The sequence below is a fragment of the Centropristis striata genome, chromosome 7, assembly GCF_030273125.1.
Source record: "Centropristis striata isolate RG_2023a ecotype Rhode Island chromosome 7, C.striata_1.0, whole genome shotgun sequence".
Classification (NCBI taxonomy): domain Eukaryota; kingdom Metazoa; phylum Chordata; class Actinopteri; order Perciformes; family Serranidae; genus Centropristis; species Centropristis striata.
The window spans coordinates 3,024,777-3,042,276 of record NC_081523.1 but is presented as its reverse complement, the minus strand read 5'-3'; the positions used below and the strand labels follow the sequence as shown (position 1 = coordinate 3,042,276).

The 17,500-nt window shown below is 32.1% G+C and overlaps 1 protein-coding gene across 1 annotated transcript; it reads left to right on the top strand.

Annotated features, from left to right (window-relative positions):
- The first annotated feature begins 11,381 nt into the window (after nt 1-11,381).
- LOC131974557 (interleukin-1 beta-like) lies at nt 11,382-15,859 on the top strand. Its single transcript, XM_059336913.1, has 4 exons — nt 11,382-11,604; nt 12,625-12,792; nt 14,504-14,637; nt 15,626-15,859. The coding sequence occupies exons 1-4, from the start codon at nt 11,382-11,384 to the stop codon at nt 15,857-15,859; spliced, it is 759 nt and encodes a 252-aa protein (XP_059192896.1).
- Nucleotides 15,860-17,500: the final 1,641 nt, after the last annotated feature.

Below are 17,500 nucleotides of genomic sequence, written 5' to 3'. Positions count from 1 at the left end.
GTTGAAAGAAGGAAGTGAATGAGATAAATACATTTATAAAAGACAGAACATATGACCGCATCAGATTGAGAGAAGTTAAAATAAAACAACTTAAGTCTAAGAAACAGGTGGGAGAAGAGACAGAAACTCAGAATAGAGACTCAGATAGAAACTAGACATGTATAGAGGAATAAATGACAGCCACTGACCACAATGTCACTATCTGACGAGGTGGGAGAGATGTGATTGTTTGCACATAAGTTGTGTTGCTGTGGGAGCAGTCAGGAGGTTTCTACCTACGAGTCAAAGATCACACACGCATATTGTTGACAGAGTGATGATGTTGGAGGAAATGTTATTTCTGAAGTCACAGGTCAGGTTTGTGGGGGATAAAAGGATCTCAGAGGTGAACACGTTAATGTTTAACACTCTGGAGTCACCAAAAGCACCAAAGCATGACTTCTTCATGATGATATACCAAGTAAAACTGGAGACAAGCTCAAATAGATTTAGTATCAAATGATAGAACTGGATGGAACCCTCTTATATGGTAGATTTGACACCTTTGTTCACATTTGCAACATTTAAAATTCTTTATTGAGCATGATAGTGTTTTGAAAGTAAAAAAAAAGATTCAAAATCACATTTTATGTTGGACTAAAGGACTAAAAAAGACACAAAATGACCTAAAAATGACTAAAAAAAAGACACAAAATGACCAAAAAAAGACACAAAGTGACCAAAAAAGAAACAAATGAGGAGCTAAAATGACAAAAAACACAAAAGATGACACGAAATGACTAAAAAAGACACAAAATTACCAAAAAAAAGACACAATATAACTAAAAAAGACACTAAATGACCAAAAAACACACAAAATGACTAAAAAATACACAAAATGACCAAAATTGTTATGCTAAACACACAAGACACAAATAAAATCGAGTCCCACTAGAATAAAAACCAGAGTTGATGACAGGATCACACACAATCACAAGATCACATTTATGTTGGTTTTTCTTTGTTTCTTTTTGGTTCTAAATGTTGATCCAGTAAGTCAGAATAAAAAATCAATTATTATCAGGTCATATAGGTGAAAAAATATACCAACATGGCATTTAAACATTTTTTAAGTGGTGTATACAGGTAGGATGGAAAGGAGTCAGAAATGGACAAAATAGCCCAAAACTCCATAGAGTTAATGACATTTTATATCAGAGAGACAATCTATGAGATGGATAAAACAGTCCATATCGCAACCAGTCAGAGGGACATAAAGCTGCATATCGTCTGCATAAGATAATAACAATGATAAGATATTATTATAATCAAGGCAGCAATTCAATAGAAAATATTACTGGACCAAGAACTGATCCCTGAGGAACACCACATGCAGTTGCACAGAGGAAAATCTGCCAGAGATTGGAGCAAAACCAATGTCAGGACATTGAAATATCAGACACTGTACCCTATGAGGGGCCGTATGGGCCATAATTCATTCTTCCCGCTCACATTCACAATTTTACCTCTCACATTCACAGCTTTACCTCTCACATTCACAAAAAATTCCTCTCACATACAGTTTACCTCTCACATTCACAGCTTTACCTCTCACATTCACAAAAATACCTCTCATATTCACAAAAAGTACCTCTCACATTCACAGTTATACCTCTCACATTCACAGTTTTACCTCTCACAAACATACATTTTCAAACTGTGGATGTGAGAGGTATTTTTGTGGACGTGAGAGGTCAAACTGTGGATGTGAGAGGTAAAACTGTGAATGTGAGAGGTAAAACTGTGAATGTGAGAGGTATTTTGTGTATGTGAGAGGTAAAACTATGTATGTGAGAGGTATTTTTTGTGTATGTGAGGTAAAACTGTGAATGTGAGAGGTAAAACTGTGAATGTGAGAGGTAAAATTGTGTATGTGAGAGGTAAAACTGTGAATGTGAGATGTAAAACTGTGAATGTGAGAGGTAAAACTGTGAATGTGAGAGGTAAAATTGTGTATGTGAGAGATAAAATTGTGAATGTGAGAGGTAAAATTGTGTATGTGAGAGGTAAAATTGTGAATGTGAGAGGTAAAACTGTGAATGTGAGAGGTAAAACTGTGAATGTGAGAGGTAAAACTGTATGTGAGAGGTATTTTTTGTGTATGTGAGAGGTATTTCTTGTGAATGTGAGAGGTAAAACATTGAATGTGAGAGGTAAAACATTGAATGTGAGAGGTATTTCTTGTGAATGTGAGAGGTAAAACATTGAATGTGAGAGGTAAAACTGTGAATGTGAGAGGTGTTTTGTGAATGTGAGAGATAAAATTGTGTATGTGACAGGTAAAATTGTGAATGTGAGAGGTAAAATTGTGTATGTGAGAGGTAAAACTGTGTATGTGAGAGGTATTTTTTTGTGTATGTGAGAGGTAAAACTATGTATGTGAGAGGTATTTTTTGTGTATGTGAGAGGTAAAACTGTATGTGAGAGGTATTTTTTGTGAATGTGAGAGGCATTTTTTGTGTATGAGAGGTAAAACTGCGAATGTGAGAGGTAAAACATTGAATGTGAGAGGTATTTTTTGTGAATTTGAGAGGTAAAACTGTCAATTTGAGAGGTAAAACCCATACGGCCCCTCATAGAATCCTGATCCTGGAGATTTCCACAGGAAACGTGTGAACTTTTAAAACTGTGTCACAGAGTCAGTCAGTAAACAGTTAATAATTAAAAAAACTTCCTTAGACATAACAATGCAGTATTTACTTACACCGGATCTGATGAAACCTGCTTTTGTTTATGAAACTAGGCCAAGTGCAATGAAACCAGCCGTTAGGAAGCGGAAAAGGTTGTCTCCCGTTTCATAAACGGTTCATCTCTCATCACATTGTTCTTATTGTATTAAATTATATTCACCAAAGCTCCACCCAGCGGCTCAGCGGAGGCTTTAGACGGAGCAGCTCCACGCCCTCCAGCTCCTTTAATCAGGAATCCTGAAGATTATTTTACTCACTGTGGTCTTTGTTTTTCACTGTTATATATATAAATATATATAAGTCCTGTACCTCTATGGAATCAGCACAATCATGGCTAGGAGTGGGAACCCGCATTCATTCCCCATGTTATTTAATGCTGGCTGTGTGTTTGAATATGTTTTATTTTTATTGAAAAATGTAACAAGTAAAATAGTTATAAAGTCGCACATGTAAAGAACTGATCATACATTAGAAAGCACATAAGTAAATAACCTGCTAAAGACACAGAATTACCATAAAAGACACAAAATTATTTTAAAAAAGACACAAAATGATTTAAAAAAACACAAAATGACTAAAAAAAGACACAAAATTATTTAAAAGACACAAAATGACAGAAAAAACTAAATTACTCAAAATAGAAACAAAATGACCAAAAAAGACACAAAATTATTAAAAAAGACACAAAATTATTAAAAAAGACACAAAATTATTTTAAAAAGACATAAAATTACCAAAAAGACACAAAATTATAAAAAAGACACAAAATTATATTTTTTTTAAAAACACACACAAAATTATTTAAAAAAGACACAGAATTACCAAAAAAGACACAAAATTATTTTAAAAAAGACACAAAATTATTTAAAAGAGACATAAAATTACCAAAAAAGACACAAAATTATAACAAAAAACACAAAATAATTTAAAAAAGACAAAGAATTACCAAAAAAGACACAAAATTACCAAAAATAGTAATTAAAGGGACCTTCCACACACAACACGGTAAAGTGCCATTCATATAAAACTCACATTAAACTTTCATATCAAGGTGGGGGCCACAAAATATCGTCACGAGGGCCGCAATTGGTCCGCGGGCCGCGAGTTTGAGACCCCTGCTCTAAATGATCTCATGGTGTGTGTACACACACACACATATGTATGTTTGGTCTGTTTTTATTCAGTTTGTGCTTGATTGTGACTTTTTCCACAGTAGTAAAGTACATATTTGTCGCCCTTTTTTTAAATGTAGCATCAGATAACACTGACTAACTTCATTATTTTTCATATTTCATTAACTCCATTGTGTCATTTTGCCCAGTTCCTCCAATTGAGCAGGAAATAAACTATTAATGGGATGTGAAAGTGGCTCTCAGAAACTCCTGGTGCAAACAGGGGAGAAGTCATGACTCAGCAACAATCAAAGGAGAGTGAATCACACAGAGGAAGGCCAGCAACAAGTCAAGACACACACACACACACACACACAAACACACAGACACACACACACACACACACACACACACACACCTGAGCTCCAGACAGATCAAATCTTTCCACGACTCTCGAGGATCAGATCTTGAAACCAGACATTCCAGATTTTCCAGATTTTCTCCTCAATGACTCAAACAAGTTTGATAATAAAATGTAATAGTTTTTTTAAAATAAAATAAATACATGAGAATCATTTAATGTTTTTTATTGTGAAGAGCAGCTTATAGGCTCTGCACTGTAAAAAAAAAAAAAAAGAAAAAAAAGAAAAAAGAATTATAGATAATTGCCTTAAAAATATAGATAACATACATTACATATTTGTATTAAAAAACATCACATCCCTGTAGAATAACTACAATAATAAATAATGTTTTTTAAAATTAAATTAATTTAGTAATTCTGTGTCTTTTTTGTAATTTTGTGTCTTTTTTGGTAATTTTGTCTTTTTTAAATGATTTTCCGTCTTTTTTTAATAATTTTGTGTCTTTATTAATAATTTTGTGTCTTTTTTAATAATTCTGTGTCTTTTTTTGTAATTTTGTGTCTTTTTTTAATAATTCTGTGTCTTTTTGGTAATTTTGTGTCTTTTTTTGTAATTTTGTGTCTTTTTTTGGTAATTTTGTATCTTTTTTGGTAATTTTGTTTCTTTTTGTAATAATTTTCTGTCTTTTTTTAATAATTTTGTGTCTTTATTAATAGTTTTGTGTCTTTTTTAATAATTCTGTGTCTTGTTTTATAATTTTGTGTCTTTTTTATAATTTTGTGTCTTCTTTTTGTAATAATTTTGTGTCGTTTTTGGTAATTTTGTGTCTTTTTTAGTTATTTTTTGTCTTTTTTGGTAATTTTGTTTCTTTATTAATAACTCTGTGTCTTTTTTTAATAATTCTGTGTCTTTTTTGGTAATTTTGTGTATTTTTTTGTGATTTTGTGTCTTTTTTGTAATTTTGTGTCTTTTTGTAATAATTTTGTGTCTTTTTTGGTAATTTTGTGTATATTTTGGGTCATTTTGTGTCTTTTTTAAATAATTTTGTGTCTTTTTTTGGTAATTCTGTGCCTTTTTTTCATATTTTTGTGTTTTTTTTTGGTCATTTGATACTGCCTCCAGCGGCCCCCAGGTAGTTTGAGTTTAGACCCCTGCTGTATATAATATAAATGTGATATCTCTGCAGCCTTTTGCCCTCCAGACACGGTGAACTCTTTGGAGGTGATGAACATCCTGGAGCTGTGATGGATGACGCCATAACGCAGCTCCGACAGGGAAGTGAAGAAATACCAGATTAAGCCGCTGTGATGCAACTTTTTAAACAACGAACAAGTCTGCTGTGGCTGGTGGAATTTTTTATTTTCACATCAAAACAACCTCAAAAGCCCAAAAAGCTTCCTGAGATGTGTGGGACGATTCCGTGACAGCAGATAAGAAAGTCTCGCATTACCACTGATGACCTGTGGCCCATTTACATTTACATTATGTGTGTATTTTACTATTTCTCAGTAATTAAAAAACAACTTTAACCCAGTTGTGACCGATCAAAATGGACTTTCAATAATTTTGAAAGATTATATTAGAGAGAGTCATATTCGAGCCTCGTGGTGGAGGATGCTTCCCTTATATTTTAATAATAATAATAATAATAATAATAATAACAAAAATAATGATAATAATGATAATAATAATAATAATAGTAATAATAATAATAATAATAATAATAATAATAGTAATAATAATAATAATATTATAATAATAATAATAAGATTCTTCACAAAAAAATTATTATATTTATATTATTTTTTATTTTTAAAATACTTTATTCAGCAGAAAAATGTGGTTGTATTGAATTAAAGAGTGATGGGGAAAAAAAATCATAATTTACAGAAGTGGGCAAAAGTATTTAACCACTGGAGAAACAAGAAGTTTCAACAAAAATAAATAAATAAAAAATATATATATTTATTTTATTTATTTATTTATTAATAAAATGAAAATATATATATTTATTAAAATAAAAATAATTATTTATTTATTTATATTTTCTTTTTCTTTTTTACATATATTGTTGTTGAAACTTCTTGTTTATTTATTTATTTATTTTAAATTATGTGTGTGTGTGTGTGTGTTTATTTATTTTTGTTGATACTTCTTGTTTCTCCAGTGGTTAAATACTTTTGCTCACTTCTGTAAACATTCACTGATTTTTTTTCCCATCACTCTTTAATTCTAAACAGCCACATTTTTCTGCTGAATAAAGCATTTTGAAAATAAAACAATAATAAAACTCTGATAGGCTGGATGGTAGATGCTTCGACTGGTCATATGTGAAAGTAAACGCCGTTTACCCTCAAATGCATCAACGCTTCTGCAGTTTAATTTGGAAAACCGCTTCATTAAGTAAAAATTGATACCTACCTGCAGCTACAAGCTAGCTTAGCTTAGCACAAAGACTGAATACAAGGGAGAAATCCACCTACTTTCATCTCCAGAGCTCATAAATTGTATGTTATATCTCCTTTTTTTAATATATACAAAACCTGAAGGATAAAATGGCAGTTTTCTTTTTTACGAGGAGTTGTGAACTGTACAGTCTGGAGTCTCAGTTTAGACTAGAGTGAAGAAAAATTCCCATAAAAAGCAAAATATCTTATTTTACATTTCAGTTTTATGTCCTGATTGATCAAACAAGATACACACTTATTGTTCACTTTATGTTAAAAACAGCTTCTAACAACCAAATTATTCATTATTGAGTAAAAAGGGTTTTTTTATTTTATTTCAGGGTTTGATGGAAAACATAAAGCAGTTAAAAAAAAACTCTAAAATGTATTTATTGACATGTTTATGATCATTAGGGATCAATATTTAACACATTAAAGAAGTTCAATATAAAAGTATACATAACATTTAAAATTAAATTTAAAAATTGAATTCAATAACTACCTTGAATGTATTAACCCTCTGGAGTTTTTTTTTTTTTTTTTTTTTTTAGCTTTATTGAATTATTATTATTATTATTATTGAATTCCAAATACAGTCAGAACATTCATGTCGGATAGAACAAACAAAGTCTGGCATCACAAAATGAGAAAATAAATAAATATGAGACAAAGTCAATGAAGTGTATTAGTCAGTACAGGTGTAAATTAAACAGAGTAATAAAAATAATTAAATTAAAAGGGAAGGAAAGAAAAAGGCATGACATATTACATTTCTCCAAATATTTCTTGAATTATGTTGAGAGTATGTAAACATTTGTTATTATCAATTGTCTTAATACAGTCAAGGTAGTTATTGAATTAAATTGTACTTCAGCAAAATGACAAAATTACTAAAATAAGACACAAAATGACTGAAAAAACACAAAATTACTTAAAAAAAGAAAGAAAATTACAAAAAAAAAGACAGAAAATGACCAAAAACTTACACAAAATTACTAAAAGAGACACAAAATTATTAAAAAAAAAAGACAAAATTATTAAAAAAGACACAAACTTACTAAAAGGGACACAAAATTATTAAAAAAGGCACAAAATTATTTAAAAAGACACAAAATTATTAAAAAAAGACACAAAATTATCAAAAAAACACAAAATTATTAAAAAAGGCACAAAATTATTATTATGAAATTTAATTCAATAACTTGCAGGAAAGAAAGGTCAATCTTTGGAAAGTTTGGCTTTATGTATGTGGAATTTCGCCATTAGAATAATCAAATTAAGTGTTGAATTTTCCTATCTTTATTGCTATAACATAAAAGTATATCTATGGCTTTTAAATTAATTTGTAGGTTGGAATGTGAGGTGATGTAAACTTCAATTTTTTTCCAAAAAATCTGGGGAAAATGACATTCAACCAAAAAGTGCCTGATTGTTTCCACTTAAGCATTAAAAAATACACACTTAATATCAATATTAATACATTTTGACAGACATTTGTTAGTGGGGTAAAAGTTTTGTTAACAAAACAAACAAAAACAAAGTCGTTTTATTCTGAAAATCACTGTTGGAGCATAAATCTGGTCTCAGGTCAGATCTGTGAGTGCATCATCTACACTACCGGTCAAAAGTTTTAGAACACCACAATTTTTCCAGTTTTTTATTGAAATTCAAGCAGTTCAAGTCAAATGAACAGCTTGAAAGGGTCCAAAGGTAAGTGGTGAACTGCCAGAGGTAAATAAAAAAAGGTAAGCTTAACCAACACTGAAAAATAATGTACATTTCAGAATTATACAAGTAGGCCTTTTTCAGGGAACAAGAAATGGGTTAACAACTTCACTCTATGGAGTCTTGGGCTATTTTGTCCATTTTTTAATTCTTTTCATGTCTTTGTAAGTCATTTTGTGTCTTTTTGTGTCTTTTTTTTGTCATTTTGTGTCTTTTTTTTGTCATTTTGTGTCTTTTTTTTGTCATTTTGTGTCTTTAGGTGTCTTTTTTTGGTCATTTTGTGTCTTTTTTTAGTCCTTTAGTCCAGTAGTTCTCAACCTTTTTGAGTCGTGACCCCCAATTTAACATGCATGTTGTCCGTGACCCCCGCTCACTGAACACAATCTCACACGCACAGTTCAGATCACCCTAAAAAGAAACAAAATGACCCAAAAAAGAAACAAAATGACCAAGAAAGACACAAATTGACCACAAGATGATCAAAAAAGACACAAAATGACAAAAAAAGACACAAAATGACCAAAAAAAGACACAAAATGACCAAAAAAAGGAAACAAAATTACCAAAAAAGACACAAATTGACCACAAAATGATAAAAAAAAAAAGACATGACCCTAAAAGACACAAAATGAACAAAAAAAGACATTAAGTGACCAAAAAGACTAAAACAAATGATTTGGTGACCCCCAGAAATCATCTCGCGACCCCAATTGGGGTCCCGACCCCAAGGTTGAGTGAAATGTGATTTTGAATCTTTTTTTTACTTTCAAAACACTATCATGCTCAATGAAGAATTTTAAATGTTGCAAATGTGCATTCATTTCAGAGTACACTGAGACATTAAACTGCATCATTTTCAATTAAATTCTGGAAAAGTTGGTGTGTTCTAAAACTTTTGACCAGTAGTGTTTATACAGTAATATAATAATTATTGATAATATAAGGATGTAGGCTACATGGCAGATCTGATAAATCATTACTAAGCAGTTGTGTAACAATGTAAGTGTGTGTGTCACAACCACATAATGTACCTGTGTACGGCAGCAGTGTGTAAGTACAGTATTTCATCACCGCAGCAGCCGTCTATCAGGTCCATCCCACTTCCTGTCTGGGAGGGAAACCCCCTCTGCCTCTGCTGAGTGACTATAAAAAAGGCAGCAGAAGGCTCCAACCATCAGAACATCCACTGGATCTAAAGCAAACACTAAAACAACCTTCACAGCCTTGACAGGTAAATTCACTTTTCATTGTTTCCTTTTGTTGTCTCAGACAGCCTTTAAACAGGATATTTTATCTCATTATAAGCTGCTAAAAGATTATTATATAGAGTTATTTACTGTCTTATTCACGGTTCATCACTGTGTTTGATTTTTACACTACACTGTTAAAAAATGTTTGTTTAAATTACAGTAAAAAACTGTCAAATTGCATCCGAAATAGGTCGTATGACTGTAGTAGATACTTTTAATTACTGCAAATCAAACAATAGTATAAAAGTTTAAATTCTACCGCCATAAACTGTAGAAAACACAGTTTTGCTGTAAAAATATAAAATTTTCATGTAAAGTTAATGGAGAAATGCCATGATGACACAATTATCCTAAAAGTAATGGGATTATTCTGTATAAATTACAGTTTTTGCTGATATTTACATTTACATACGCTCACTGTATTTTTTACGGTGATCTTCTGGCAACCACAGCTGCCGGTATTTTACCGTAAATTAAACGGATTTTTTTTTTTACAGTGTATAGTGCTGTATAATTTACAATAAAAATCACTACTTGTGACAAAATCACAGTAGTTAAAACATTACTGTGGAATAAATACAGTAGACAGTATGAAAAGTAAAGTAGACGACTGTATTTTTCTATTTTTTTATCATATTTTTTTATCAGAATCAGTCCGATACAAATGCTGTTTAAATAATTAACTTAAAGTTTTTCATACAAAACACAGTATGGAAATCAGTTGTAAAACAGTAAATGTATTAATATTATTTTCTTTAGTGTATAGAGTAATTACTTGCAATTACTAGTTATTTCTTTAAAAAATAATGATGAAATTATTATCAAATTAACAGCATTGTTTACTGTGCCGTATTACCATATACAGTACCATTAAAAATCACAATGTTTAACTGTTTTTTATTATTACAGTAAACAAATCAGGACTGTAAACACTACTAAAATCACAGTGTTTAATTGTTTATTTTACAGAATAAAAACAGTACTGTAAATAATAATACAGTAGTTCTACTGTAAATAATAATAACAGTAAGTTACTTGTTAATTGCTGCCAATAAGTTACTGTAAAAATCACAGTAAGTTATTTACAGTGTTGACACCATTGGTGGAATGTAACTAAGAACATTTACTAAAGAAAAATGTTGTTTTAATTTAAATAAAAAGAAAAACAGCTACAAAAAAAGTAGAAGTTTAGCTAAAAATCCATCTGTATCCCCCTAAATCATGGGTCTCAAACTGGCGGCCCGTGGGCCAATTGTGGCCCTCGTGATGATATTTTGTGGCCCCCACCTTGATATGAAAGTTTAATGTGAGTTTTATATGAATGACACTTTACTGTGTTGTGTGTGGAAGGTCCCTTTAATTACTTTTTTTTGGTAATTTTGTCTTTTTTAAATAATTTTGTCTTTTTTCATAATTTTGTGTCTTTTTTGGTAATTGTGTGTCTTTTTTTAAGTAATTTCGTTTTTTTTCTGTCATTTTGTGTCTTTTTGGTCACTTTGTGTATTTTTTTGGTCATTTTGTGTCTTTTTAACGTAATTTTTTTTAACGTAATGTAGTGTTTTTTTCAGTCATTTTGTCTTTTTCTGTAATTTTGTGTCTTTTTTTGGTCATTTTGATACTGCCTCCAGCGGCCCCCGGGTAATTTGAGTTTGAGACCCCTGCCCTAAATGATTTAGTGACACTGGAAATTCATTGGATTTTTATTTCATTTTATTCGTCCTGCAGCTTTTTACTTAACTCCTAACTAAAAAAAATGGAATCTGAGATGACATGCAACGTGAGCGAGATGTGGAGCCCCAAGATGCCCCACGGCCTGGACTTTGAGATCACGGAGCATCCTCTGACCATGAGGCGCGTGGTCAACCTCATCATCGCCATGGAGAGGTTCAAGGGCAGCAACGCCTCCGAGACGACGCAGGGAACCGAGTTCAGAGATGAAAACCTGCTGAACATCATACTGGAGAACCTGGTGGAAGGTAAACACAGACAATATTTCTATTTCAACTTTAGCATCGCTCTGTTTTACCCCAAAATCAACTGGATTTGTATAGATAAAAACAAAAAAATACATAAATTACTTAAGTACTGTAGGAGGGCAAAACATTTTTAGGATGTATGATGATCAAAAAGAAGCTATTTGAGGAAAACCTGGAATACTGAATGATGAAATTAATTTATTGCAAAGATATAGAAGATAAAAACTTAGTGGGGTTACTTTAGACTCATGTTCTGCATCAAAGGGTTAAAAAAGCTTTTGGCATGACTTTAATTGCTCTACAAGCTCAAATGAGCATCATACAGTGTCTGTATAGCAGTAGGCTACTCAGAGTTCTTGCTTTTAACCCTCTGGAGTCCATCTATTTATTGAAAATACACATGTTTTATTTACAGTTATAACTTTGTTTATATCTGATATGTAGACAAACTGAGAAAGCCAGTTAAAGTTCAATCATAGGAGCTTTCACAGTGTCACATTTATGTTTCTAGGCCATTTTTAAAATGTGCATTTTTTTTTCTACAATGAAAACCATGAAGTACTATTATTAATTTACATGCAAATAGACAGTTTTGTAGTTTTATCATTTATTTATTGTTTCTGCTGTTTTTGTGTGTATAAATTATTTAAAAAATGGTACATTTCCATAGACACCTTTGTCTTTTGCTTGTATTTTGGGTTCCTGGCAGCTTTATACTTTAATTAAAATAAAATTAATAATCTGACTGATGGCCAAGTTTGTGTGGAGAAAAAGGAGCCATGCATGTGATGTAAGGACAGACTGAAAGATGCTGAACACAGACAGAAATTAATGCAGAGGAAGTTGACACATTTGAACCAAAATCTCCTGGACTTCAGAGGTTTAAGGTTCAGTTGCTCAGGAAGACAGAAAGTATGCAGCTGTAGTTGTAATTCCTGCTGCCCACAAAAGAAAGATGACAAACACTCACACGTGCACAAAGACAACATAACTCATCAGGTGTGCCTCTTTTTCCCTCAGAGCGATATGTGTTTGGCTGTGAGTCAAATCCACCTGTCCAGATCATCAAGACTGACGGCTACCCCTGCAAGGTGACCGATGGGGAGAAGAGGAGCTTGATCCGGATCCCAAACAGCATGCAGCTGCACGCCGTGATGCTGCAGGGAGGCGTTGAACCTGCAACTAAAGGTAATAGAAACCATGTGACAGTTACATCTGAAAACCAACATGGTCTCACAGGAATCCGTGAAATAGCCACGGAATCGCTCAAATTTCCGTGAAACTGACACAGATTTCGCTACAATGCAAGTTAATGACAGTCATATCCCGTGGCTATTCCAACATACAAAGTGATTATGTACATTCACTGAGTGAATATTTAGAAAATAAAACATAATAACAATAATTTCTCGCTAGAAATGTGATCAAAATCCATTTTTATGCAGAAACTAAGTCAAAATATTGATTTTTTCACTAAAAATGAGAGAACTGTCCGCCATGTTTTTTGTTCTGACCGCCGGGACCTTGAAAGTCACGTGACTTGGAACAAACCAATAGGAACAAATATCCATGGAATAGCCACGGGATATGACTGTCATTAACTTGCATTGTAGCGAAATCTGTGTCAGTTTCACGGAAATTTGAGCGATTCTGTGGCTATTTCACGGATTTCTGTGAGACCAGGTTGCTGAAAACAGTCTGTGGGTCATGGTAGAAATTTAAATTTAGAGATAACAGTTTGTTTTAGTTTAGCTCAACTTTGTATTTCATCTGAAGCTATTTAAAGGTGATATTTTATGGTGTTTCCTCCAGTACTGCTTTATTTCCTCATTTGAGTGACTTACACACTCATTTATATACTAATAATATTAATATCTCAATGCACTGTAAGCCTTGGCCGAGGTGTCACAGTTCACTAGACAACAAGCTGAGAACCACTGGTTTAATCTTAAACCCTCTGAAATCTTCGGCTATTATGTCCGTTAAAAAATCTGTTAAAAAATCTATACCATGCCATGTTGGTATCAGTTTTTTCAGCGCAACCTCACCTATATGTCCTGATAATTAATTTTTTAACTTTGACCTACTTGATGAAAATTTTGATCCCAAAAGAAACAAAGGAAAACATAAAATCTGATCTCGAAAATGATGTTTCAAAACAAATAATTTTAAATATTGCAAATATGAATACAGGTTGCATATATAACATATAACAGGTAAAATGAGGATAATATCAAGTTCAATATTTTATACTCAATATATTTTACAATATCTCCAGTTTTACTTGGCTGAATATCATCCAAAAAAAAAAAATGTGGCATGGAGTTTAAAGCCAGAACTTTAGATGGAAGCTGATGGCAAGAAATGTAAAGTGTTGTTGTAGAAATGCAGGTGTTCTTGAAGAAAGTAGTACCGTGACAGAGAGTGGCATTGTCTCTCAGCTTTTCATAGAATTTTATTTATTTTTTTTTTTTAATTTATTGTTGTTTGCACTTAAAAAACATACAATTGTTAGGAAATAACAGTACAAGAAACAGTAAAAGAAAATGCAGGAAAGATCAAAAAGCCCAAAGGGCTTATACGTGACCCTCCCTCTTAAACCTATAAATAACTATACTTTACTTAAATTACATAGCTAGATGAAAATAAAAAAATACAAACAAAACAAATACAAAGGTGTAAAACATCTATAGGGATGTTTTGAGCTTGGTCTTAAAAGTATTTAAAGAGGAACATGATTCTGTTAGATGTTTTAAGTCATTCCACAGCACTGCACCTTGATAAACAAATGAGAATTTGGCAACAGAAGTCCTACAGAAAGGAATATGTAAATCATTCTTTCTTGTTGTAAGATGTGCATGATAATGAAATGAACCTGTATCCTCCGTTCTCTCCACAGTTCACCTGAACCTGTCGTCCTACGCTCACCCTGCAGCCACCGTCGAGGGCAGAACTATAGCTCTGGGAATCAGAGGCAGTGATCTCTACCTGTGTTGCCGCAAGGATGGTGCTGAGCCAACTTTACATCTGGAGGTAAAAATCATTACATTTTTTCATTTTTCATTTTCATTTATCCTTTATTTATTTCTTGAGGAATCAATAAGGGAAACCCCTCATTTAAAATGACGTTGAGAGTACAGAGAAAAAACACAAAACAGCACAGACATAACACATGCAAAAACATTAAAAACAGTTCAATTGAAAGGCAGAGTTATTGATTATGAAAGTTTTAAAGTGCCACATGAAGACCTTAAAGGTAAAAATGTTGTCTCATTCCCAGTGGTGGAAGAAGTATTCAGATCCCTTACTTAAGTAAAAGTACTAATACAACACTATGAAATTACTCCACTACAAGTAAAAGTCCTGCATTCAAAACTTACTGAAGTAAAAGTACAAAAGTATCAGCATCAAAATGTACTTAAAGTATCAAAAGTAAAAGTACTCATTTTGCCGAATGGACCCACTCACATTGTTTAATATATTCTAAATATATTATTACATTATTTGTATTGATGATTTTATGTAAGCAGGGTTTTAATTTTGTAAAGATATGGCTCATTTAAGTACTTAATATACTGTTATAAGATTTAATAAAATAAAACAAGTCTAATCACCTTAAATTGATCATATGTTTCATGTTGAATCTCGACCTGAAAAGTAACTAAAGCTGTCAGCTAAATGTAGTGGAGTAAAAAGTACAATATTTGCCTCAAAATGTAGTGAAGTAGAAGTATACATTAACAGAAAATAGAAACACTCAAGTAAAGTACAAGTACCTCAAAATTGTACTTAAGCACAGTACTTGAGTAAATGTACTTAGTTACTTTCCACCACTGCTCATTCCTAAATTGTCAAATACTGACACTCTGGGTTTGATAACCTGAAAATTAGACTCAAGAATCACATATAACACCTTTAATCCCATGTGCCACAGTTGTTAAAGGCCCAGACAGTAACCAAGGGAAACGTATTAGATCTGTCTGCTCATCACTTATCTAACTTTCTGACATTTTTCTTCCAGGCGGTGACGGATGATAGTAGTCTGGCGAGTATGAGCTCGGACAGCGACAAAGTGCGGTTCCTCTTCTACGAGCAGGTCACCGGGGTGAACATCACCACCCTCATGTCTGTCGCCTTCCCAGACTGGTACATCAGCACAGCTGAGCAGAACAACAAGCCGCTGGAAATGTGTCTGGAGACCGCCCAACGCTCCAGAATCTTCAACATCCAAGAGATCAAATCTGAGAGTGCTTAAAATCACTAACCACTGTCTGATAGAAAGACTTCTGCAAGTATTACAGAGCCTCAATTTACTGTATGTACCGAGTACAGAAAGTGAAATGCTTAGTTATTGACATAAGTCAAGTTTCACCAGAAGGTGGCATCATTGTGCTATGTGCTATGCACCCTGTGTATTTATTGTGTTGAATGAAATAACTATTAATGCTTTTAGCTATTTATTTATATATTTATGCATTATTTTAACATATATATTTATTTGATCATCTGCCTACTAACACTGTTTTTAAATTATGTTCAATGAAATATTTAATAAAGCCTTATACATTACTTTGATTCTTGTTTTATATGTTCACTTGGGCAACTTACAATGGGATTTGAGACTTCACAATAGACATTTGTCCGGTTCTAAAGATAAATTAGTCCAAGCAAAAGCTGTGTTTTAGTACATTAATTCTCCCATTAAAGTAGTATTTTTATTACGCAGAAGATCACAAATAATAACTAGTAGAGACCCACAAATCCAATAAGTATTCCTGCACTTGAGTAATTCTGTTGGCCCCCTATATTAAGGAATATGCAATGTATTAGGCATATCATTACGATTCATAAATATCTATACTAGTTATACAATTTTGATGTACTTATATTTTACACTACTTTGTACTCCAGCACATTTTAGAGGGAAGTATTGTCTGACTACATCATTAGACAGCTGAACTTACTTGGCAGAATGAGATTTTGCATATATTTCGAACAAGTTGGTTCATTAACAATAATGAAATCAAATCAAATAAAAAATAATTTTGCCATTCTGCAATATTATTTTAAGTATATATAGTATTTTCACACAGATGGATCACTTTTAGAACGATAAACACACTAAACTAAATAGTTTTAACAGAGTTTAAAAAATAAAAGCTAATGCATCAGTGACTATGATTAAAGTTAGTGGTGGAAAATAACACAGCAGTACATTTACTGAAGTACTGTAGTATGAGTATTTTCATTTTCAGCTACTTTATACTTCCACAGAATCAGTGGTGGAAAAAGTATTCAGATCTCTTACTTAAGTAAAAGTACTGATACAACACTGTGAAATTACTCCACTACAAGTAAAAGTCCTGCATTCAAAACTTACTGAAGTAAAAGTACAAAAGTATCAGCATCAAAATGTACTTAAAGTATCAAAAGTAAAAGTACTTTTTATGCAGAATGGACCCACTTGGATTGTTTTATATATTCTAAAAATATATTGGTGGGTTATTATTTTTGATGCATTTATGTACGGACCGCTTTAATTTTCTCAAGGTAGGGCTAATTTTTACTACTTAATATACTCTTATGATGTTCAATTTAAAACATGTTAACATGTTAGCAAACATTTCATATTAATTATGTTTTTATGTTAAATCTTGAACTGAAAAGTAACTAAAACTGGCAGCTAAATATAGTGGAGTAAAAAGTACAATATTTGCCTCAAAATGTAGTGAAGTAGAAGTATAAAGTTACATAAAATGGAAATACTCAAGTAAAGTACAAATATCTCAAAATTGTACTTAAGTACAGTACTTGAGTAAATGTACTTAGTTACATTCCACCACTGCACAGAATAGATAGAAATAAAGTGCAGGAAGGAGCATTAGGTAAATAATTT